This window comes from Salvelinus alpinus, chromosome 9, assembly GCF_045679555.1.
Source record: "Salvelinus alpinus chromosome 9, SLU_Salpinus.1, whole genome shotgun sequence".
Taxonomy (NCBI): domain Eukaryota; kingdom Metazoa; phylum Chordata; class Actinopteri; order Salmoniformes; family Salmonidae; genus Salvelinus; species Salvelinus alpinus.
In genome coordinates, this window is record NC_092094.1 from 2,891,970 (window position 1) to 2,917,706 (window position 25,737).

A 25,737-nucleotide genomic window follows, 5' to 3' on the forward strand; every position below is an offset into this window, starting at 1 on the left:
CAGGCATCACATCACATCAACATGATACAGGCATCACATCAACATGATACAGGCATCACATCAACATGATACAGGCATCACATCCACATGATACAGGCATCACATCAACATGATACAGGCATCACATCCACATGTTACAGGCATCACAAAACTAGGTTTATAACAGAGTTGACTTGAATACCTCTGGACCTCAGGAGAATACTAGATTTATAACAGAGTTGACTTGAATACCTCTGGACCTCAGGAGAATAGTAGATGTATTTCTGTTCCGTATCTACCGGTACCGTACGTTCCCCACTGCTATGGAAACGGTTCTAATACACCGCTTTTCTGTAACCGTAGTGATGCTGCTGAATGGTTGGTGTATTTGTCCACAGGCAGAGACCAGACAGTAGATAACTTCCTCCTATGAGAGACATGAGGCTACTATTGACTTGTCATGTTGCTCTGTAATAGCACATCTTAAGGCCAAAGAGGTCATCATTTGGGAGGTAAACAAACAGCATCCCCAGTCCCCACACCAGCTGCCACGATAACACAGTGGTCATAAGCTGAGCTGGGTTCCAAGTGATACCCTGTACCCTTTATAGTGCACTGCTCTTGACCAGAGAGTATAGCTCGTGGTCGTCTAACCTGAGCTGCAGAGACTAGAGACTGGTCTCTTTCCACTCTTCATTCATCCACTGTGGTTGGAGTGCCAGGTAACAGCAGTGTTACTTTCCCTGTGGTACGTAACCCTTCACAGGCTTTCCAGTGAATCCTCTCCTCTGCTCTCCTCTCCTCTCCTCCTCTCCTCCTCTCCTCTCCTTCTCCTCTCCTCTCCTCTCCTCTGCTCTCCTCTCCTCCTCTCCTCTCCTCCCCTCCTCTCCTCTCCTCCCCTCTCCTCCTTTTCCCCCGAAACTGACTCGACAACTGGCCCTAACCTCATTCTTCTACCAGATCTACCTGTCTGTCTGTTCTGTCTCTACCAGATCTACCTGTCTGTCTGTTCTGTCTCTACCAGATATACCTGTCTGTCTGTTCTGTCTCTACCAGATCTGCCTGTCTGTCTGTTCTGTCTCTACCAGATCTACCTGTCTGTCTGTTCTGTCTCTACCAAATCTACCTGTATGGGTCTCTTGTCTCTCCTCTCCTTCTCCTCTCCTCTCCTCTCCTCTCCTCTCCTCTCCTCTCCTCTCCTCTCCTCTCCTCTCCTCTCCTCTCCTCTCCTCTCCTCTCCTCTCCTCTCCTGTGACCTGGATTCCTGATGTAATTGACCTTTAACACATCTCCACACCTGATCGACTTTGCTTCCTTTACCATGTTGCTGCTCTCTCTCTCTCACATTGTCCTCTTTCTATCCTCCTCTTCTTCTTGGTCCTGTCTCTCTGTCTCTCTGTCTCTGCCGTGTCGGCTCTTTTCCCCTCTCTCTCCTTCCTAGTGGGGTGGTGGGGGGGAGAGGGGATGGTGGGGGTCCGGCAGGTCCCTGTCGCAGTGACAGTATGATGAGCACGATGTCTGGAGGTGGAAGTAGCTCCATGTCTGGGGGAACCAGCATGGTGATGTCGGGGGGCAAGCCCGGGAAGTGGCGGACGGTCCAGAGAAACATGCAGTCTGGAGGACTCAGACCCACAAGGTGAGTTACACCTCTAACAGACACCAGGGAGATGGTACTGTAGAGATATATTAACTAGACACTAACAGACACCAGGGAGATGGTACTGTAGAGATATAATGACTAGACACTAACAGACACCAGGGAGATGGTACTGTAGAGATATAATGACTAGACACTAACAGACACCAGGGAGATGGTACTGTAGATATATATTAACTAGACACTAACAGACACCAGGGAGATGGTACTGTAGAGTTATAATGACTAGACACTAACAGACACCAGAGAGATGGTACTGTAGAGATATATTAACTAGACACTAACAGACACCAGGGAGATGGTACTGTAGATATATAATGACTAGACACTAACAGACACCAGGGAGATGGTACTGTAGAAATATATTAACTAGACACTAACAGACACCAGGGAGATGGTACTGTACAGATATAATGACTAGACACTAACAGACACCAGGGAGATGGTACTGTAGATATATAATGACTAGACACTAACAGACACCAGGGAGATGGTACTGTAGAAATATATTAACTAGACACTAACAGACACCAGGGAGATGGTACTGTACAGATATAATGACTAGACACTAACAGACACCAGGGAGATGGTACTGTAGAGATATAATGACTAGACACTAACAGACACCAGAGAGATGGTACTGTAGAGATATAATGACTAGACACTAACAGACACCAGGGAGATGGTACTGTAGAGATATAATGACTAGACACTAACAGACACCAGGGAGATGGTACTGTAGAAATATATTAACTAGACACTAACAGACACCAGGGAGATGGTACTGTACAGATATAATGACTAGACACTAACAGACACCAGGGAGATGGTACTGTAGAGATATATTAACTAGACACTAACAGACACCAGGGAGATGGTACTGTAGATATAAAATGACTAGACACTAACAGACACCAGGGAGATGGTACTGTAGAGATATATTAACTAGACACTAACAGACACCAGGGAGATGGTACTGTAGATATAAAATGACTAGACACTAACAGACACCAAGGAGATGGTACTGTAGAGATATAATGACTAGACACTAACAGACACCAGGGAGATGGTACTGTAGAGATATAATGACTAGACACTAACAGACACCAGGGAGATGGTACTGTAGAGATATAATGACTAGACACTAACAGACACCAGGGAGATGGTACTGTAGAGATATAATGACTAGACACTAACAGACACCAGGGAGATGGTACTGTAGAGATATAATGACTAGACACTAACAGACACCAGGGAGATGGTACTGTAGAGATATAATGAATAGACACTAACAGACACCAGAGAGATGGTACTGTAGAGATATAAATAATAGACACTAACAGACACCAGGGAAATGGTACTGTAGAGATATAATGACTAGACACTAACAGACACCAGGGAGATGGTACTGTAGAGATATAATGACTAGACACTAACAGACACCAGAGAGATGGTACTGTAGAGATATAATGACTAGACACTAACAGACACCAGGGAGATGGTACTGTAGAGATATATTAACTAGACACTAACAGACACCAGGGAGATGGTACTGTAGAGATATAATGACTAGACACTAACAGACACCAGGGAGATGGTACTGTAGAGATATAATGACTAGACACTAACAGACACCAGGGAGATGGTACTGTAGAGATATATTAACTAGACACTAACAGACACCAGGGAGATGGTACTGTAGAGATATAATGACTAGACACTAACAGACACCAGGGAGATGGTACTGTAGAGATATAATGACTAGACACTAACAGACACCAAGGAGATGGTATCTTCTGTTGATGTTACGGGTCACAAGGTTACTAGCGTTTCTCTCATCTCGAGTCAGTAGAGTTGGGGGGAGGGTGAGAGTATCAATTAATCATTCAATCAAATGTATTTATATAGCCCTTCTTACATCAGCTGATGTCACAAAGTGCTGTACAGAAACCCAGCCTAAAACCCCAAACAGCAAGCAATGCAGGTGTAGAAGCACGGTGGCTAGGGAAAAACTCCCTAGAAAGGCCAGAACCTAGGAAGAAACCTAGAGAGGAACCAGGCTCTGAGGGGTGGCCAGTGGAGATTATAGGAGTACATGGCCATTAAGGACAGATTGTTCTTCAAGATGTTCATAGATGACCAGCAGGGTCACTCAGAGGTCGTGACAGCAGCACAACCAGGTGGACCGGGGACAGCCAGGAGTCATCAGGACAGGTAGTCCTAAGGCATGATCCTAGGGCTCAGATCCTCCGGGTTGGGAGAGAGAGATTTACAGGGAGCATACTTAAATTCACACAAGACACCAAACAAGACAGGAACATTTTACCAGATATACCAGACTGACCCTAGCCCACCGGCACATAGACTATTGCAGCATAGATACTGGAGGAGGGAGGTAGAGAGTAGGAGGAAGGACGGGCAAAACGAGCAGGTTCATTTAGCTTCTCTTCCCTCTTTCGTTTCGCACCTCCCTTCTTTCTCACACCTCCATCCTTGTATGATTTCTCTCTCTCCTTCAATACCTCCTCCCATCTTTCTCTCTTTGCCCTCTGGCTATGATTGGATTCTATTTCCAGGACGCTATAAGTGTCTGTCTCTTGTGTCGGTGTTTCTTGTGTCGGTGTCTTGTGTGTCGGTGTCTTTTGTGTCTCTTGTGTTGGTGTCTCTTCTGTTGGTGTCTCTTGTATAGTTGCCTCTTGTGTCTCTTGTGTCTGTGTCTCTTGTGTATCTTGTGTCGGTGTCTCCTATTTTCTCTCTCTCTGTCTTTCTTCCTCCATCCTTCCTACCTCACTTTCTCTGTATTTTCTAGATCTGTCCCATCTTTCTGCCTCCTATCTTTCTGTCTTTATATAAGAGTCCATCTTCCTCAAAGTAGCCTCTTCAATTATATGATTTAGTTGACCCTTTTCACCTTGCTTTTCCCTGTTCACAAGTTAGTTCGGTTCAACGCCAAGCGCTTTAAAGGATCAGTCATAGAAAGTGACTCAAGTAAAAGTGAACGTCACCCTGTAAAATACTACTTGAGTCAAAGTCTAAAAGTATTTGTTTTTAAATATATTTAATTAAGTATCAAAAGTTAATGTAAGTGCTAGAATATACTTAAGTAATAAAAGTAAAAGTATAAATCATTTCAAATTCCCTTATTTATACAAAACAGACGGCTCCATTTACTTGTTTTATTTATTTACTGATAGCCAGGGACACACTCCAACACTCAGACATAATTTACAAACGAAGCATTTGTGTTTAGTGAGTCCTCCAGATCAGAGGCAGTCGGGATGACCAGGGGTGTTCTCTTGATAAGTGTGTGAATTGGACCATTTTCCTGTCCTGCAAAGCATTCAAAATGTAATGAGTACTTTTGGGTGTCAGGGAAAATGTATGGAGTAAACTGGCATTATTTTCTTTATGAATGTAGAGAAGTAAAAGTTGTATATATATAATAAAGTAAAATATAAATAGCAAAGTACAGATAACCCCCCCAAAAAACGACTTAAGTAGTACTTTAATGTATTTTTACTTATGTACTTTGCACCACTGGTATAAAGTCATATTATAAAGCAATCTGTAAATTGCACAGTAATGGGACACAGTGTTGACCCAGTTCAGATAGCCTGGATTACACCAGGACTCTGTCAGAGAAGGGAGAGGGAAGATATATTTAGAGAGCTGGGAAATGCTTTAAAGGGGCATTTTGGGATACTTAGCTAGAATAATACAACCACCATCTCCTAGTATTACGCTGTTTACTAAATTACTAGATATTACAGGACCTAACAAATTCATATTTACAATGACGGCCTACCAAAAGGCAAAAGGCCTCCTGCGGAGACGGGGGCCTGGGATTAAAATAAATAAATACAATATAAATATAGGATAAAACACACATCACAACAAGAGAGACCTAAGACAACAACATAGCAAGGCAGAAACACATGACAACACAGCATGGTAGCAACACAACATGGTAGCAACACAACATGACAACAACATGGTAGCAGCACAACATGGTAGCAACACAACATGACAACAACATGGTAGCAGCACAACATGGTAGCAACACAACATGGTAGCAACACAACATGGTAGCAACACAACATGACAACATAGCATGGTAGCAACACAACATGGTAGCAGCACAACATGGTAGCAACACAACATGGTAGCAGCACAACATGGTAGCAACACAACATGGTAGCAGCACAACATGGTACAAACATTATTGGGAACAGACAACAGCACAAAGGGCAAGAAGGTAGAGACAACAATACATCACACAAAGCAGCCACAACTGTTAGTAAGTGTGTCTTTGAATGAAGAGATGGAGATAAAACTGTCCAGTTTGAGTGTTTGTTGCAGCACGTTCCAGTCGCTAGCTGCAGCGAACTGAAAAGAGGAGCGACCCAGGGATGTGTGTGCTTTGGGGACCTTTAACAGAATGTGACTGGCAGAACGGGTGTTGTTTGTGGAGGATGAGGGCTGCAGTAGATATCTCAGATAGGGGGGAGGGAGGCCTAAGAGGGTTTTATAAATAATCATCAACCAGTGGGTCTTGCGACGGGTATACAGAGATGACCAGTTTACAGAGGAGTAGAGAGCGCAGTGATGTGTCCTATAAGGAGCATTGGTGGCAAATCTGATGGCCGAATGGTAAAGAACATCTAGCCGCTCGAGAGCACCCTTACCTGCCGATCTATAAATTATTTCTCCGTAATCTAGCATGGGTAGGATGGTCATCTGAATCAGGGTTAGTTTGGCAGCTGGGGTGAAAGAGGAGCGATTACGATAGAGGAAAGTCTAGATTTAACTTTAGCCTGCAGCTTTGATATGTGCTGAGAGAAGGACAGTGTACCGTCTAGCCATACTCCCAAGTACTTGTATGAGGTGACTACCTCAAGCTCTAAACCCTCAGAGGTAGTAATCACACCGGTGGGGAGAGGGGCATTCTTCTTACCAAACCACATGACCTTTGTTTTGGAGGTGTTCAGAACAAGGTTAAGGGCAGAGAAAGCCTGTTGGACACTAAGAAAGCTTTGTTGTAGAGCATTTAACACAACATCCGGGGAGAGGCCAGCCGAGTATAAGACTATCATCTGCATATAAATGGATGAGAGAGCTTCCTACTGCCTGAGCTATGTTGTTGATGTAAATTGAGAACAGCGTGGAGCCTAGGATTGAGCCTTGTTCCCTTGGTGGCAGGCAGTGGCTGAGACAGCAGATATTCTGACTTATACACTGCACTCTTTGAGAGAGGTAGTTAGCAAACCAGGCCAAAGACCCCTCAGAGACACCAATACTCCTTAGCCGGCCCACAAGAATGGAATGGTCTACCGTATCAAAAGCTTTGGCCAAGTCAATAAAAATAGCAGCACAACATTGCTTAGAATCAAGGGCAATGGTGACATCATTGAGGACCTTTAAGGTTGCAGTGACACATCCATAACCTGAGCAGAAACCAGATTGCATACCAGAGAGAATACTATAGACATCAAGAAAGCCAGTCAGTTGATTATTGACAAGTTTTTCCAACACTTTTGATAAACAGGGCAACATAGAAATTGGCCTATAACAGTTAGGATCAGCTTGATCTCCCCCTTTAAATAAAGGACGAACCGTGGCTGCCTTCCAAGCAATGGGAACCTCCCCAGAGAGGAAAGACAGGTCAAAAAGGTCAGAGATAGGCTTGGTGATGATGATAGGGGCAGCAACCTTAAAGAAGAAAGGGTCTAAACCATCTGACCCAGATGTTTTTTTGGGGTCAAGTTTAAGGAGCTCCTTTAGCACCTCGGACTCGGTGACCGCCTGCAGGGAGAAACTTTGTAGCGGGGTAGGGGGAAAAGAGGGAGGAGCATCAAGGATAGTTGCATTAGAAGGGGTGGGAGATGAGGAAATGTTGGACGAGCAAGGAGGCATGGCTGAGTCAAATAGGACTTAATGAAGTGGTGATTATAGAGATCAGCCATGTGCTCCTTGTCAGTAACAACCACCTCGTCAACATTAAGGGACATGGGCAGCTGTGAGGAGGAGGGTTTATTCTCCAGGTCTTTAACCGTTTTCCAGAACTTCTTGGGTTTAGACCCATAGAGAGAGAACTGCTCCTTAAAGTAACCCAGATAGCCTGAGTGCACTTATTTCTCATCAGCCTGAACGAGAGCCAGTCAGCCTGAGTGTGTGTGCGCCGAGCCTTTTCTCCAAATGGTGTTCTTGAGGAGGAGTAACTCTGCAAGATCACGGTCGAACCAGGGGCTGACCCTGTTTTTAATTCTCATTTTCTTTATGGGGGCGTAGTAATAGATATTGTAGGACATAACTGTAACTTTGCAGTAGAGGATCTTGTTCTGATATAGAGGTACTGCGAAGGGAAAGACTTAAAGAAAGAGAAAAGAGATAAAGAGTATTAGTAGCGGGAGTGGAGGAGGGGAGGAGGGGGGGGGAGGAGGAGTGGAGGAGGGGAGGTTTGGAGCGAAGAGAGGGAGGGAGGGAAGCTGTAGACTTGGTTGGCTGTGAGGAAGTCTCTAGGGGCGGAGCACGTATTTAAACGAGGAAATAGATTTAGACAGAGAAAGGAAGAGGAAGAGAGTCTGTAAAAGTTGGGAGCAGAGAGGAGAGAGAGGAGCATGGGTATCTCTCGTCAAACCATAAAGCCTTCGCCTCGAAGAGCCAATAGCGCCAGCCGCGCCGGGACGCCACAAACACCCCGACACACCCGCCTCAATGCCGGACAGACGCGCATCACCACGCCCATACGGACCGTTCAGATCCGACCAATGCCGACGCGGACCACGCCCACACTCACACGCAGGCCGCAAACCCACGGCGCCCAGACGTTCGCGGCACACACGCACCTGATGCCGCCACACCTCACCGGGCGCAGGTTTTCACGGGAAGACAGGAGACCGAGCTTGCAGGCTCTCGCCACTGACCATCACACTGGCTGCTCCTTCTACTGCTATCTCTGCTACAGCTGTTACTGCTGCTGCCTCACCCTGCTCTCTTTCTCTCTCCTCCTCCTCCTCTCCCCTCCTCCCCGCACCATCACTCCCACTGCCTCTCACTCCTCCTCCTCCTCCTCCTCCTCTCTACCTGTTCCTCGAACTCCACCTCCCTCCCTCCCTTCCTCCCCATCCTACCCTCCTCCATCACCTCCTCCATCACCACCGGTTTCTCCCTTCTGTCCTGTACCTCCTTGTATCCTCCCCCCTCATGATTCCTTCACTATCCTCCGCTCTTGTCCATCTCCCTGTCCCCTCAACCTATCATGTCCTCTCTCTCCAAACTCTCCTGTATTCCCCTCCACCTCTTCCCACCACTCCATTCCCCCCTCCTTCACTGCTACCCCTTCTACTCCTCCTTCTCCTCTCTCCTCCCCTCTTCTCCACCACCCTAACCTCTGCCAACCCCGGCCCTTGTCCTCCCATCGCTCCCTCCCCTCTCTGCTGCTCTGTCCTCCCAGCTTTGGCGATTCAGTAGGGGCTCTGTCCACCCTGGATCCCGTCCCCTCTGCTGGACCGCTGGCCCGGCCACGCACCCTGCTGCGCCAGCAGAGTCTCCAGCAGCCTCTCATCCACCCACCCGCCCCAAGCCTCCTCACCCACCTGCCACCCACCTCCTCCCAGAGCCTGGGTCAGATACACCAGGTTCCCCCACTGGGGCCCAGCCAGCCAGGGGGAGGATGTGGAGGAACGCAACGAGGCCCCAGGGGGGTGCGAGGGAGCCCGGCGGGGGCAGGTGCCTCACGGTACAGGGGAGGAGGAGGAAGAGGTAACCCTGGGTCCTGGGATCACATGATGGGCCAGTTGAAAAACAGAGGCCTGGATGCCAAGTCCTTCCTGTGAGTTTCTTATTTTCCTCCATCTGGGTTGGTAACTGTCTCTGTCTGGGTTGGTAACTGTCTCTGTCTGGGTTGGTAACTGTCTCTGTCTGGGTTGGTAACTGTCTCTGTCTGGGTTGGTAACTGTCTCTGTCTGGGTTGGTAACTGTCTCTGTCTGGGTTGGTAACTGTCTCTATCTGGGTTGGTAACTGTATCTGTCTGGGTTGGTAACTGTCTCTGTCTGGGTTGGTAACTGTCTCTGTCTGGGTTGGTAACTGTCTCTGTCTGGGTTGGTAACTGTCTCTGTCTGGGTTGGTAACTGTCTCTGTCTGGTTTGGTAACTGTCTCTGTCTGGTTTGGTAACTGTCTCTGTCTGGGTTGGTAACTGTCTCTGTCTGGGTTGGTAACTGTCTCTGTCTGGGTTGGTAACTGTCTCTGTCTGGTTTGGTAACTGTCTTTGTCTGGTTTGGTAGCTGTCTCTGTCTGGGTGGGTAACTGTCTCTGTCTGGGTTGGTAACTGTCTCTGTCTGGGTTGGTAACTGTCTCTGTCTGGTTTGGTAACTGTCTTTGTCTGGTTTGGTAGCTGTCTCTGTCTGGGTGGGTAACTGTCTTTGTCTGGGTTGGTAACTGTCTCTGTCTGGGTGGGTAACTGTCTCTGTCTGGGTGGGTAACTGTCTCTGTCTGGTTTGGTAACTGTCTCTGTCTGGTTTGGTAACTGCCTCTGTCTGGGTGGGTAACTGTCTATCCAAATGGAACCCTATTCCCTATATAGTGCACTACTTTAGACCAGAGCCCTATAGAACCCTATTCCCTATATAGTGCACTACTTTAGACCAGAGCCCTATAGAACCCTATTCCCTATATAGTGCACTACTTTAGACCAGAGCCCTATGGCCCTAAATAAGGAATAGGGTTAGGATGCAGATAATGTGTCTCCTGTTGTCACTTCCCCTCACGGCTCCTGCTTCCTCCACTGTCTGAGTTGCTCTGCTCTCTATGGGATGTGATCCTCCTCTATCCTGCTCCCTTCTTAAACACAACTCTCTGACACAAACCATTTTGTCTTTGTCTGGGTTGTCTTGTCACATTTCTCAGTGTGTAGCTGTTTCTTGCCTCTCTAGATATGGCACTGCTCTTCTCCTCCCTTTCCCGTGGTTGTAGTGATCTTCGACTGGCCTGTTGTCATTTCCTCCTATTATATACACTGACAGTGTTGTAGATGTTTACATAGTCTTGCTTCCTCTACGTGGTGTCGGATTTGAGCTGTTGACACCCAGGGAAGGATGTTACTCGACATTGCGTATCATGACAGGAGAGGAGACTGTGTGTGTGTGTGTGTGTGTGTGTGTGTGTGTGTGTGTGTGTGTGTGTGTGTGTGTGTGTGTGTGTGTGTGTGTGTGTGTCTGTGTGTGTGTGTGTGTGTGTCCTACCCTGTCTACTTGCTTGTCTGTGTGTGTGTGTGTCCTACCCTGTCTACTTGCATGCCTGTGTGTATATATATAACTGGGTAGCTGTGTGTCAGGACGTAGCATACAGGAACAAGAATTAAGCAACACTGTGTAGTATTCATGATTCATACCATCCTATAACATTGAGTCTGACTGTCTCACAGCACTGTTACTCCAACATGCAGTATAATGATCCATAATAGCCTAACGATGGAGTAGAGCGGCCCATACCACTCTAGAGTGGAGGGATGACGAGCCATGCTACCCTGAGAATATGGACGCCGTAGGCAGACCTATGGCACTCAAGAGAAGACAGGCTATGTACAACACATGCCACACTAAAATGGAGGTGCGACCCTAACCTCGAGCTGCACTATAACTAACCTCCTGACAAATGGTATGGCCATATTAGAGACACATATTTCCCTACAATATGGAGTATACACAGACCCACAATAGAATTAGCAAACGACACATCCAATATTATGGAGTATAACGATCCACATCACTCTACAAATGGAGTGATAATGACCCACAGTGTTCCATCACAGCAGCAAGATTTGTGACCTGTTGCCACAAGAAAAGGGCAACCAGTGACGAACCAAACCACCCTATAATATAAAGTACAACGACCCATACTACTCTATGTTTTTTTGTCTTACGTCCCTTTTCTACTCTATAATTTGCAGCATAATTACCCATGCACCTGTAATATAGATATCACATTTGAAATGTCTTTATTCTTTAGGAACTTTTGTGAGTGTAATGACCCATACCACTCGAAATGTGGCAAGTACACCGGAAAATATACGATCCTACAATACAATCACGCATAAACGACCCACACCACTCAAATATGTAGCCATAACGACCCACACCACTGCTATAATATGGAGCACAAAAAGCCATACCACCCTATAATATGGAGTATAACGACCCATACCACTCTATAATATGGAGTATAACGACCCATACCACTCTATAATATGGAGTATAACGACCCATACCACTCTATAATATGGAGTATAACGACCCACACCACTCTATAATATGGAGTATAACGACCCACACCACTCTATAATATGGAGTATAACGACCCACACCACTCTATAATATGGAGTATAACGACCCACACCACTCTATAATATGGAGTATAACGACCCATACCACTCTATAATATGGAGTATAACGACCCACACCACCCTATAATATGGAGTATAACGACCCATAACACTCTATAATATGGAGTATAACGACCCACACCACTCTATAATATGGAGTATAACGACCCACACCACTCTATAATATGGAGTATAACGACCCACACCACTCTATAATATGGAGTATAACGACCCATACCACCCTATAATATGGAGTATAACGACCCATACCACCCTATAATATGGAGTTTAACGACCCATAACACTCTATAATATGGAGTATAACGACCCACACCACTCTATAATATGGAGTATAACGACCCATACCACCCTATAATATGGAGTTTAACGACCCATAACACTCTATAATATGGAGTATAACGACCCACACCACTCTATAATATGGAGTATAACGACCCATACCACTCTAATATCGAGTATAACGACCCATACCACCCTATAATATGGAGTATAACGACCCTTTACCACTCTATAATATGTAGTATAACGACCCATACCACCCTATAATATGGAGTATAACGACCCATAACACTCTATAATATGGAGTACAACGACCCATACCACTCTATAATATGTAGTATAACGACCCATACCACCCTAATATGGAGTATAACGACCCATACCACTCTAAAATGGAGTATAACGACCCATACCACCCTATAATATGGAGTTTAACGACCTATAACACTCTAATATGGAGAATAACGACCCATACCACTCTAAAATGGAGTATAACGACCCATAACACTCTAAAATGGAGTATAACGACCCATACCACTCTATAATATGGAGTATAACAACCCACACCACCCTATAATATGGAGTATAACGACCCATAACACTCTATAAAATGGAGTATAACGACCCATACCACTCTATAATATGGAGTATAACGACCCATACCACTCTATAATATGGAGTATAACGACCCACACCACCCTATAATATGGAGTATAACGACCCATAACACTCTATAATATGGAGTATAACGACCCACACCACTCTATAATATGGAGTATAACGACCCACACCACTCTATAATATGGAGTATAACGACCCACACCACTCTATAATATGGAGTATAACGACCCATACCACCCTATAATATGGAGTATAACGACCCATACCACCCTATAATATGGAGTTTAACGACCCATAACACTCTATAATATGGAGTATAACGACCCACACCACTCTATAATATGGAGTATAACGACCCATACCACTCTATAATATGTAGTATAACGACCCACACCACTCTATAATATGTAGTATAACGACCCATACCACTCTAATATCGAGTATAACGACCCATACCACCCTATAATATGGAGTATAACGACCCGTACCACTCTATAATATGTAGTATAACGACCCATACCACCCTATAATATGGAGTATAACGACCCATAACACTCTATAATATGTAGTATAACGACCCATACCACTCTAATATGGAGTATAACGACCCATACCACTCTAAAATGGAGTATAACGACCCATACCACCCTATAATATGGAGTTTAACGACCTATAACACTCTAATATGGAGAATAACGACCCATACCACTCTAAAATGGAGTATAACGACCCATAACACTCTAAAATGGAGTATAACGACCCATACCACTCTATAATATGGAGTATAACAACCCACACCACCCTATAATATGGAGTATAACGACCCACAACACTCTATAAAATGGAGTATAACGACCCACACCACTCTATAATATGGAGTATAACGACCCACACCACTCTATAAAATGGAGTATAACGACCCACACCACTCTATAATATGTAGTATAACGACCCATACCACTCTAATATGGAGTATAACGACCCATACCACTCTATAATATGGAGTATAACGACCCATACCACCCTATAATATGGAGTACAACGACCCATACCACTCTATAATATGTAGTATAACGACCCATACCACTCTATAATATGGAGTATAACGACCCATACCACTCTATAATATGTAGTATAACGACCCATACCACTCTAATATGGAGTATAACGACCCATACCACTCTATAATATGGAGTATAACGACCCATACCACCCTATAATATGGAGTACAACGACCCATACCACTCTATAATATGGAGTATAACGACCCATACCACTCTATAATATGGAGTATAACGACCCATACCACTCTATAATATGTAGTATAACGACCCACACCACTCTATAATATGTAGTATAACGACCCATACCACTCTATAATATGTAGTATAACGACCCATACCACTCTATAATATGGAGTATAACGACCCATACCACTCTATAATATGTAGTATAACGACCCATACCACTCTATAATATGTAGTATAACGACCCATACCACTCTATAATATGTAGTATAACGACCCATACCACTCTATAATATGTAGTATAACGACCCACACCACTCTATAATATGGAGTATAACGACCCATACCACTCTATAATATGGAGTATAACGACCCACACCACTCTATAATATGGAGTACAACGACCCATACCACTCTATAATATGTAGTATAACGACCCATACCACTCTATAATATGTAGTATAACGACCCATACCACTCTATAATATGTAGTATAACGACCCACACCACTCTATAATATGGAGTATAACGACCCACACTCCTCTATAATATGGAGTATAACGACCCATACCACTCTATAATATGGAGTACAACGACCCATACCACTCTAATATGGAGTATAACGACCCATACCACTCTATAATATGTAGTATAACGACCCACACCACTCTATAATATGGAGTACAACGACCCATACCACTCTATAATATGTAGTATAACGACCCATACCACTCTATAATATGTAGTATAACGACCCATACCACTCTATAATATGTAGTATAACGACCCACACCACTCTATAATATGGAGTATAACGACCCACACTCCTCTATAATATGGAGTATAACGACCCATACCACTCTATAATATGGAGTACAACGACCCATACCACTCTAATATGGAGTATAACGACCCATACCACTCTATAATATGTAGTATAACGACCCACACCACTCTATAATATGGAGTATAACGACCCATACCACCCTATAATATGGAGTATAACGACCCATAACACTCTATAATATGTAGTATAACGACCCATACCACTCTATAATATGGAGTATAACGACCCATACCACTCTATAATATGGAGTATAACGACCCATACCACTCTATAATATGGAGTATAACGACCCATACCACTCTATAATATGGAGTATAACGACCCATACCACTCTATAATATGTAGTATAACGACCCATACCACTCTATAATATGGAGTATAACGACACATATCCCTCTAATATGTAGTATAACGACCCATACCACCCTATAATATGGAGTATAATGACCCATAACACTCTATAATATGTAGTATAACGACCCATACCACTCTATAATATGTAGTATAACGACCCATACCACTCTATAATATGGAGTATAACGACCCATACCACTCTAATATGGAGTATAACGACCCATACCACTCTAATATGGAGTATAACGACCCATACCACCCTATAATATGGAGTATAACGACCCATAACACTCTATAATATGGAGTATAACGACCCATACCACCCTATAATATGGAGTATAACGACCCATACCACTCTAATATGGAGTATAACGACCCATACCACTCTATAATATGGAGTATAACGACCCACACCGCTCTATAATATGGAGTATAACGACCCATACCACTCTATAATATGGAGTATAACGACCCATACCACTCTATAATATGGAGTATAACGACCCACACCACTCTATAATATGGAGTATAACGACCCATACCACTCTATAATATGGAGTATAACGACCCATACCACTCTATAATATGGAGTATAACGACCCATACCACTCTAATATGGAGTATAACGACCCATACCACTCTAATATGGAGTATAACGACCCATACCACTCTATAATATGGAGTATAACGACCCACACCACTCTATAATATGGAGTATAACGACCCATACCACTCTAATATGGAGTATAACGACCCATACCACTCTATAATATGGAGTATAACGACCCACACCACTCTAATATGGAGTATAACGACCCATACCACTCTAATATGGAGTATAACGACCCACACCACTCTAATATGGAGTATAACGACCCACACCACTCTATAATATGGAGAATAACGACCCACACCACTCTATAATATGGAGTATAACGACCCATACCACTCTATAATATGTAGTATAACGACCCATACCACTCTATAATATGGAGTATAACGACCCACACCACTCTAATATGGAGTATAACGACCCATACCACTCTAATATGGAGTATAACGACCCATACAACTCTATAAAATGGAGTATAACGACCCATACCACCCTATAATATGGAGTATAACGACCCATAACACTTTATAATATGTAGTATAACGACCCATACCACTCTATAATATGTAGTATAACGACCCATACCACTCTATAATATGGAGTATAACGACCCATACCACTCTATAATATGGAGTATAACGACCCATACCACTCTATAATATGGAGTATAACGACCCATCACCACTCTATAATATGGAGTATAACGACCCATACCACTCTAATATGGAGTATAACGACCCATACCACTCTAATATGGAGTATAACGACCCATACCACCTTATAATATGGAGTGTAACGACCCATAACACTCTATAATATGGAGTATAACGACCCATACCACCCTATAATATGGAGTATAACGACCCATACCACTCTAATATGGAGTATAACGACCCATACCACTCTATAATATGGAGTATAACGACCCACACCACTCTATAAAATGGAGTATAACGACCCATACCACTCTATAATATGGAGTATAACGACCCATACCACTCTAATATGGAGTATAACGACCCATACCACTCTATAATATGGAGTATAACGACCCACACCACTCTATAATATGGAGTATAACGACCCATACCACTCTATAATATGGAGTATAACGACCCATACCACTCTAATATGGAGTATAACGACCCATACCACTCTAATATGGAGTATAACGACCCATACCACTCTAATATGGAGTATAACGACCCATACCACTCTATAATATGGAGTATAACGACCCACACCACTCTATAATATGGAGTATAACGACCCATACCACTCTAATATGGAGTATAACGACCCATACCACTCTATAATATGGAGTATAACGACCCACACCACTCTAATATGGAGTATAACGACCCATACCACTCTAATATGGAGTATAACGACCCACACCACTCTAATATGGAGTATAACGACCCACACCACTCTATAATATGGAGAATAACGACCCACACCACTCTATAATATGGAGTATAACGACCCATACCACTCTAATATGGAGTATAACGACCCATACCACTCTATAATATGGAGTATAACGACCCACACCACTCTAATATGGAGTATAACGACCCATACCACTCTAATATGGAGTATAACGACCCATACAACTCTATAAAATGGAGTATAACGACCCATACCACCCTATAATATGGAGTATAACGACCCATAACACTTTATAATATGTAGTATAACGACCCATACCACTCTATAATATGTAGTATAACGACCCATACCACTCTATAATATGGAGTATAACGACCCATACCACTCTATAATATGGAGTATAACGACCCATACCACTCTAATATGGAGTATAACGACCCATACCACCCTATAATATGGAGTATAACGACCCATAACACTCTATAATATGTAGTATAACGACCCATACCACTCTATAATATGGAGTATAACGACCCATACCACTCTAATATGGAGTATAACGACCCATACCACTCTATAATATGGAGTATAACGACCCATACCACTCTAATATGGAGTATAACGACCCATACCACTCTAATATGGAGTATAACGACCCATACCACCCTATAATATGGAGTATAACGACCCATAACACTCTATAATATGGAGTATAACGACCCATACCACCCTATAATATGGAGTATAACGACCCATACCACTCTAATATGGAGTATAACGACCCATACCACTCTATAATATGGAGTATAACGACCCACACCACTCTATAAAATGGAGTTTAACGACCCATACCACTCTATAATATGGAGTATAACGACCCATACCACTCTAATATGGAGTATAACGACCCATACCACTCTATAATATGGAGTATAACGACCCACACCACTCTATAATATGGAGTATAACGACCCATACCACTCTATAATATGGAGTATAACGACCCATACCACTCTAATATGGAGTATAACGACCCATACCACTCTAATATGGAGTATAACGACCCATACCACTCTAATATGGAGTATAACGACCCATACCACTCTATAATATGGAGTATAACGACCCACACCACTCTATAATATGGAGTATAACGACCCATACCACTCTAATATGGAGTATAACGACCCATACCACTCTATAATATGGAGTATAACGACCCACACCACTCTAATATGGAGTATAACGACCCATACCACTCTAATATGGAGTATAACGACCCACACCACTCTAATATGGAGTATAACGACCCACACCACTCTATAATATGGAGAATAACGACCCATACCACTCTATAATATGGAGTATAACGACCCATACCACTCTAATATGGAGTATAACGACCCATACCACTCTATAATATGGAGTATAACGACCCACACCACTCTAATATGGAGTATAACGACCCATACCACTCTAATATGGAGTATAACGACCCATACCACTCTATAAAATGGAGTATAACGACCCACACCACTCTATAAAATGGAGTATAACGACCCATACCACTCTATAATATGGAGTATAACGACCCATACCACTCTATAATATGGAGTATAACGACCCATACCACTCTATAATATGGAGTATAACGACCCACACCACTCTATAATATGGAGTATAACGACCCACACCACTCTAATATGGAGTATAACGACCCATACCACTCTAATATGGAGTATAACGACCCACACCACTCTATAATATGGAGTATAACGACCCACACCACTCTATAATATGGAGTATAACGACCCATACCACTCTAATATGGAGTATAACGACCCATACCACTCTATAATATGGAGTATAACGACCCACACCACTCTAATATGGAGTATAACGACCCATACCACTCTAATATGGAGTATAACGACCCATACCACTCTATAAAATGGAGTATAACGACCCACACCACTCTATAAAATGGAGTATAACGACCCATACCACTCTAATATGGAGTATAACGACCCATACCACTCTAATATGGAGTATAACGACCCACACCACTCTAATATGGAGTATAACGACCCACACCACTCTATAATATGGAGTATAACGACCCATACCACTCTAATATGGAGTATAACGACCCATACCACTCTATAATATGGAGTATAACGACCCACACCACTCTAATATGGAGTATAACGACCCATACCACTCTAATATGGAGTATAACGACCCATACCACTCTATAAAATGGAGTATAACGACCCACACCACTCTATAAAATGGAGTATAACGACCCATACCACTCTATAATATGGAGTATAACGACCCACACCACTCTATAATATGGAGTATAACGACCCACACCACTCTAATATGGAGTATAACGACCCATACCACTCTATAAAATGGAGTATAACGACCCACACCACTCTATAAAATGGAGTATAACGACCCATACCACTCTATAATATGGAGTATAAAGAAAGAACAAACATAATGAGACAAAATAAAAGGCTTTTTATTCCCAAACAAAGAGGAGCTAAACAGCTTCAACACCTCTCATGCCGTTGCCGAGGGAATATGAGTTATGACAACTTCAGACTGTTTCCAGGGTAACGCTGTAATTGAGGGCTCCACTGTAATACATACAGACTACACTGGGCCCTTCAACAGGGTTCCTCCAGACTACACTGGGCCCATCGACAGGGTTCCTCCAGACAGACTACACTGGGCCCATCAACAGGGTTCCTCCAGACTACACTGGGCCCATCAACAGGGTTCCTCCAGACTACACTGGGCCCGTCAACAGGGTTCCTCCAGACTACACTGGGCCCATCAACAGGGTTCCTCCAGACTACACTGGGCCCATCAACAGGGTTCCTCCAGACAGACTACACTGGGCCCATCAACAGGGTTCCTCCAGACTACACTGGGCCCTTCAACAGGGTTCCTCCAGACTACACTGGGCCCTTCAACAGGGTTCCTCCAGACAGACTACACTGGGCCCATCAACAGGGTTCCTCCAGACTACACTGGGCCCATCAACAGGGTTCCTACAGACAGACTACACTGGGCCCATCAACAGGGTTCCTCCAGACTACACTGGGCCCTTCAACAGGGTTCCTCCAGACTACACTGGGCCCATCAACAGGGTTCCTCCAGACAGACTACACTGGGCCCATCAACAGGGTTCCTCCAGACATACTACACTGGGCCCATCAACAGGGTTCCTCCAGACTACACTGGGCCCTTCAACAGGGTTCCTCCAGACAGACTACACTGGGCCCATCAACAGGGTTCCTCCAGACAGACTACACTGGGCCCATCAACAGGGTTCCTCCAGACAGACTACACTGGGCCCATCAACAGGGTTCCTCCAGACTACACTGGGCCCATCAACAGGGTTCCTCCAGACTACACTGGGCCCATCAACAGGGTTCCTCTAGACTACACTGGGCCCTTCAACAGGGTTCCTCCAGACTACACTGGGCCCTTCAACAGGGTTCCTCCAGACAGACTACACTGGGCCCTTCAACAGGGTTCCTCCAGACAGACTACACTGGGCCCTTCAACAGGGTTCCTCCAGACAGACTACACTGGGCCCTTCAACAGGGTTCCTCCAGACAGACTACACTGGGCCCATCAACAGGGTTCCTCCAGACTACACTGGGCCCATCAACAGGGTTCCTCCAGACTACACTGGGCCCATCAACAGGGTTCCTCCAGACTACACTGGGCCCATCAACAGGGTTCCTCCAGACAGACTACACTGGGCCCATCAACAGGGTTCCTCCAGACTACACTGGGCCCATCAACAGGGTTCCTCCAGACTACACTGGGCCAATCAACAGGGTTCCTCCAGACTACACTGGGCCCTTCAACAGGGTTCCTCCAGACTACACTGGGCCCTTCAACAGGGTTCCTCCAGACAGACTACACTGGGCCCTTCAACAGGGTTCCTCCAGACTACACTGGGCCCTTCAACAGGGTTCCTCCAGACAGACTACACTGGGCCCATCAACAGGGTTCCTCCAGACTACACTGGGCCCTTCAACAGGGTTCCTCCAGACTACACTGGGCCCATCAACAGGGTTCCTCCAGACTACACTGGGCCCTTCAACAGGGTTCCTCCAGACAGACTACACTGGGCCCATCAACAGGGTTCCTCCAGACTACACTGGGCCCATCAACAGGGTTCCTCCAGACTACACTGGGCCCATCAACAGGGTTCCTCCAGACTACACTGGGCCCATCAACAGGGTTCTTCCAGACTACACTGGGCCCATCAACAGGGTTCCTCCAGGATTCTGAGATTAGTTCAGAGCTGCTCTCTCTCCACGTTCTCTATCCTTTTCCTTGTACTTTAGTTTATTTATTTTGCTCCCATTTTGCCTTTCGTTGTTGTCTTTATGATATTTATCAAATAAAATAAAATGTAATTTGTCACATGCACCAAACACAAACTTACAGTGAAATGCTTACTTACAAGCCCTTATTAACCAACAACGCAGTTAATAAAATACCTCAAAAAAGTAAGAGATAATTATCACTAAGAATTGTGGTGTGGTGGCAGAGAGAACGGCTGGAGTCAATTCACAGGCTCTTCCTCTGACACCACCTGGTGTTAGAGGTCCTGCAGGGCGGGAAGCTTGGCCCCGGTGATGTACTGGGCCGTACGCACTACCCTCTGTAAGTGCCTTGCGGTCGGAGGCCGAGCAGTTGTCATACCAGGCGGTGATGCAACCAGTCAGGATGCTCTCGATGCTGCAGCTGTAAAACCTTTGAGGCTATTTGGGATGCAGAGAGAGAACTGTATTCATATCAGAACTGTGTGTTTAAAGGTATTGTGAAGAAGCAGAGGAAGTCTAAAGACCTAGTGGACAGAAATGAGGGAAGAGAGGGTGGAGGAGGGAAGAGAGGGTGGAGGAGGGAAGAGAGGGTGGAGGAGGGAAGAGAGGGTGGAGGAGGGAAGAGAGGGTGGAGGAGGGAAGAGAGGGTGGAGGAGTGAAGAGAGGGTGGAGGAGGGAAGAGAGGGTGGAGGAGGGAAGAGAGGGTGGAGGAGGGAAAGAGAGGGTGGAGGAGGGAAGAGAGGGTAGAGGAGGGAAGAGAGGGTGGAGGAGGGAAGAGAGGGTGGAGGAGGGAAAGAGAGGGTGGAGGAGGGAAGAGAGGGTGGAGGAGTGAAGAGAGGGTGGAGGAGGGAAGAGAGGGTGGAGGAGGGAAAGAGAGGGTGGAGGAGGGAAGAGGGGGTGGAGGAGGGAAGAGAGGGTGGAGGAGGGAAGAGAGGGTGGAGGAGGGAAGAGAGGGTGGAGGAGGGAAGAGAGGGTGGAGGAGGGAAGAGAGGGTGGAGGAGGGAAGAGAGGGTGGAGGAGGGAAGAGAGGGTGGAGGAGGGAAGAGAGGGTGGAGGAGGGAAAGAGAGGGTGGAGGAGGGAAGAGAGAGGGTGGAGGAGGGAAGAGAGGGTGGAGGAGTGGTGAGGATCATCGTTGCAGAAAAGAGAGAAGAATAAAAGAGAGCTTGAGAAGGGAAGGAGAGAGAGAGATCAGTAACCCAGAAAACGTTTACACACACCAAGCACCTCAGGAAACTGTGATACTCAAATAGAAACAATTAGACCAGATCTTCTTAATGAGGCTTAATGATCCCTCAACATCTCTGGAGGAAAGAGAGAGAAGGAGACGCAGGGATGGAGAGGGAGAGAGAGGGATGGAGATGGAGAGAGGAGAGAGAGAGGAGATGGAGAGAGAGAGAGAGGGAGGGGGAGAGAGGGAGAGTGAGAAGGAGAGGCAGGGATGGAGGATGGAGAAGGAGAGAGGGGTGGAGGGGGAGAGGGAGAGAGAGGGAGAGAGGGATGGAGGGGGAGAGAGAAGGAGAGAGAGGGATGGAGAGGGAGAGGAAGAGAGAGAAAGAGAGGGAGAGTGGGCAGGAGAGACAGGGTAGGAGAGGGAGGGATTGGAGAGGGAGAGAGAGGGAAGGAGAGAGAGGGATGGAGAGGGAGAGAGAGGGATGGAGAGGGAGAGAGAGAGATGGAGAGAGAGAGAGAGGGAGGGGGAGAGAGGGAGAGTGAGAAGGAGAGGCAGGGATGGAGAAGGAGAGAGAGGAGAGAGGGGTGGAGGGGGAGAGGGAGAGAGGGATGGAGGGGGAGAGAGAAGGAGAGAGAGGGATGGAGAGGGAGAGGAAGAGAGGGAAAGTGGGCAGGAGAGACAGGGTAGGAGAGGGAGGGATTGGAGAGGGAGAGAGAGGGAAGGAGAGGGAGAGAGAGAGATGCTTGATAGAAAGATGCTTGATAGTGTGTGTGTGTGTGTGTGTGTGTGTGTGTGTGTGTGTGTGTGTGTGTGTGTGTGTGTGTGTGTGTGTGTGTGTGTGCGTGCGTGCGTGCGTGCGTGCGTGCGTGCGTGCGTGCGTGCGTGCGTGTGTGCGTGCGTGCGTGCGTGCGTGCGTGCGTGCGTGCGTGCGTGCGTGCGTCTGTGCCAGGTGGAAATTATAACAGAACATGGCCAAGATGTTCATCGATGACCAGCAGGGTCAGATAATAATAATCACAGTGGTTGTAGAAGGTGCAACAGGTCAGCAGCTCAGGAGTAAATGTCAGTTGGCTTTTCATAGCCGATCATTCAGAGTATCTCTACCGCTCCTGCTGTCTCTAGAGAGTTGAAAACAGCAGGTCTGGGACAGGTAGCACGTCTGGTGAACAGGTCAGGGTTCCATAGCCGCTGGCAGAACAGTTGAAACTGGAGCAGCAGCACGTCCAGGTGGACTAGGGACAACAAGGAGTCATCAGGCCAGGCAGTCCTGAGGCATGGTCCTAGGGCTCAGGTCCTCCGAGAGAGAAAAAGAAAGAATTAGAGGGAGCATACTTAAATTCACACAGGACACCGGATAAGACAGGAGAAGTACTCCAGATATAACAAACTGACCCTAGCCCCCCGACACATAAACTACTGCAGCATAAATACTGGAGGCTGAGACAGGAGGGGTCAGGAGACACTGTGGCCCCTTTCGATGATACCCCCGGACAGGGCCAAACAGGCAGGATATAACCCCACCCACTTAGCCAAAGCACAGCCCCCACACCACTAGAGGGATAACTTCAACCACCAACTTACAATCCTGAGACAAGGCCGAGTATAGCCCACAAAGATCTCTGCCACGGCACAACCCAAGGGGGGGCGCCAACCCAGACAGGAAGATCACGTCAGTGATTCAACCCACTCAAGTGACCCACCCCTCCCAGGGACGGCATGAAAGAGCACCAGTAAGTCAGTGACTCAGCCCCTGTAATAGGGTTAGAGGCAGAGAATCCCAGTGGAGAGAGGGGAACCGGCCAGGCAGAGACAGCAAGGGCGGTTCGTTGCTCCAGAGCCTTTCCGTTCACCTTCACACTCCTGGGCCAGACTACACTTAATCATATGACCTACTGAAGAGATGAGTCTTCAGTAAAGACTTAAAGGTTGAGACCGAGTCTGCGTCTCTCACATGGGTAGGCAGACCATTCCATAAAAATTGAGATCTATAGGAGAAAGCCCTGCCTCCAGCTGTTTGCTTAGAAATTCTAGGGACAGTAAGGAGGCCTGCGTCTTGTGACCGTAGTGTACGTGTAGGTATGTACGGCAGGACCAAATCGTAAAGATAGGTAGGAGCAAGCCCATGTAATGCTTTGTAGGTTAGCAGTAAAACCTTGAAATCAGCCCTTGCCTTAACAGGAAGCCAGTGTAGGGAGGCTAGCACTGGAGTAATATGATCAAATTGTTTGGTTCTAATCAAGATTCTAGCAGCTGTGTTTAGCACTAACTGAAGTTTATTTTGTGATTTAGCCGGGTAGCCGGGTAGTCTAAGAAGTGACAAAAAGCATGGATTAGCTTTTCTGCATGATTTTTGGACAGAAATGTTCTGATTTTTGCAATGTTTCATAGATGGAAAAAAGCTGTCCTTTAAACAGTCTTGATATTTTCGTCAAAAGAGAGATCAGGGTCCAGAGTAACGCCGAGGTCCTTCACAGTTTTATTTGAGACGACTGTACAATCATCAAGATTAATTGTCAGATTCAACAGAAGATCTCTTTGTTTCTTGGGACCTAGAACAAGCATCTCTGTTTTGTCCGAGTTTAAAAGTAGAACATTTGCCGCCATCCACTTCCTTATGTCTGAAACACAGGCTTCCAGGGAGGGCAATTTTGGGGCTTCACCATGTTTCATTGAAATGTACAGCTGTGTGTCATCCGCATAGCAGTGGAAGTTAACATTATGTTTCCGAATGACATCACCAAGAGGTAAAATATATAGTGAGAACAATAGTGGTCCTAAAACGGAACCTTGAGGAACACCGACTTTTACAGTTGA

General features: G+C 45.4%; 1 protein-coding gene across 3 annotated transcripts in view; it reads left to right on the top strand.

Annotated features, from left to right (window-relative positions):
• Positions 1-1,440: 1,440 nt before the first annotated feature.
• LOC139584149 (synaptotagmin-7-like) overlaps positions 1,441-25,737 on the top strand; it is a 115,799-nt gene continuing 91,502 nt past the window's right edge. For 2 of the 3 annotated variants that reach the window (XM_071415669.1, XM_071415670.1), the window contains exon 1: positions 8,214-9,467. In XM_071415669.1, coding sequence (XP_071271770.1) covers positions 8,254-9,467 — 1,214 coding nt within the window. In that variant the 5' untranslated portion in view covers positions 8,214-8,253. Of the gene's footprint in view, positions 1,616-8,213; positions 9,468-25,737 lie in introns of those variants that run through there. The other variant, XM_071415672.1, reaches the window with a different exon arrangement.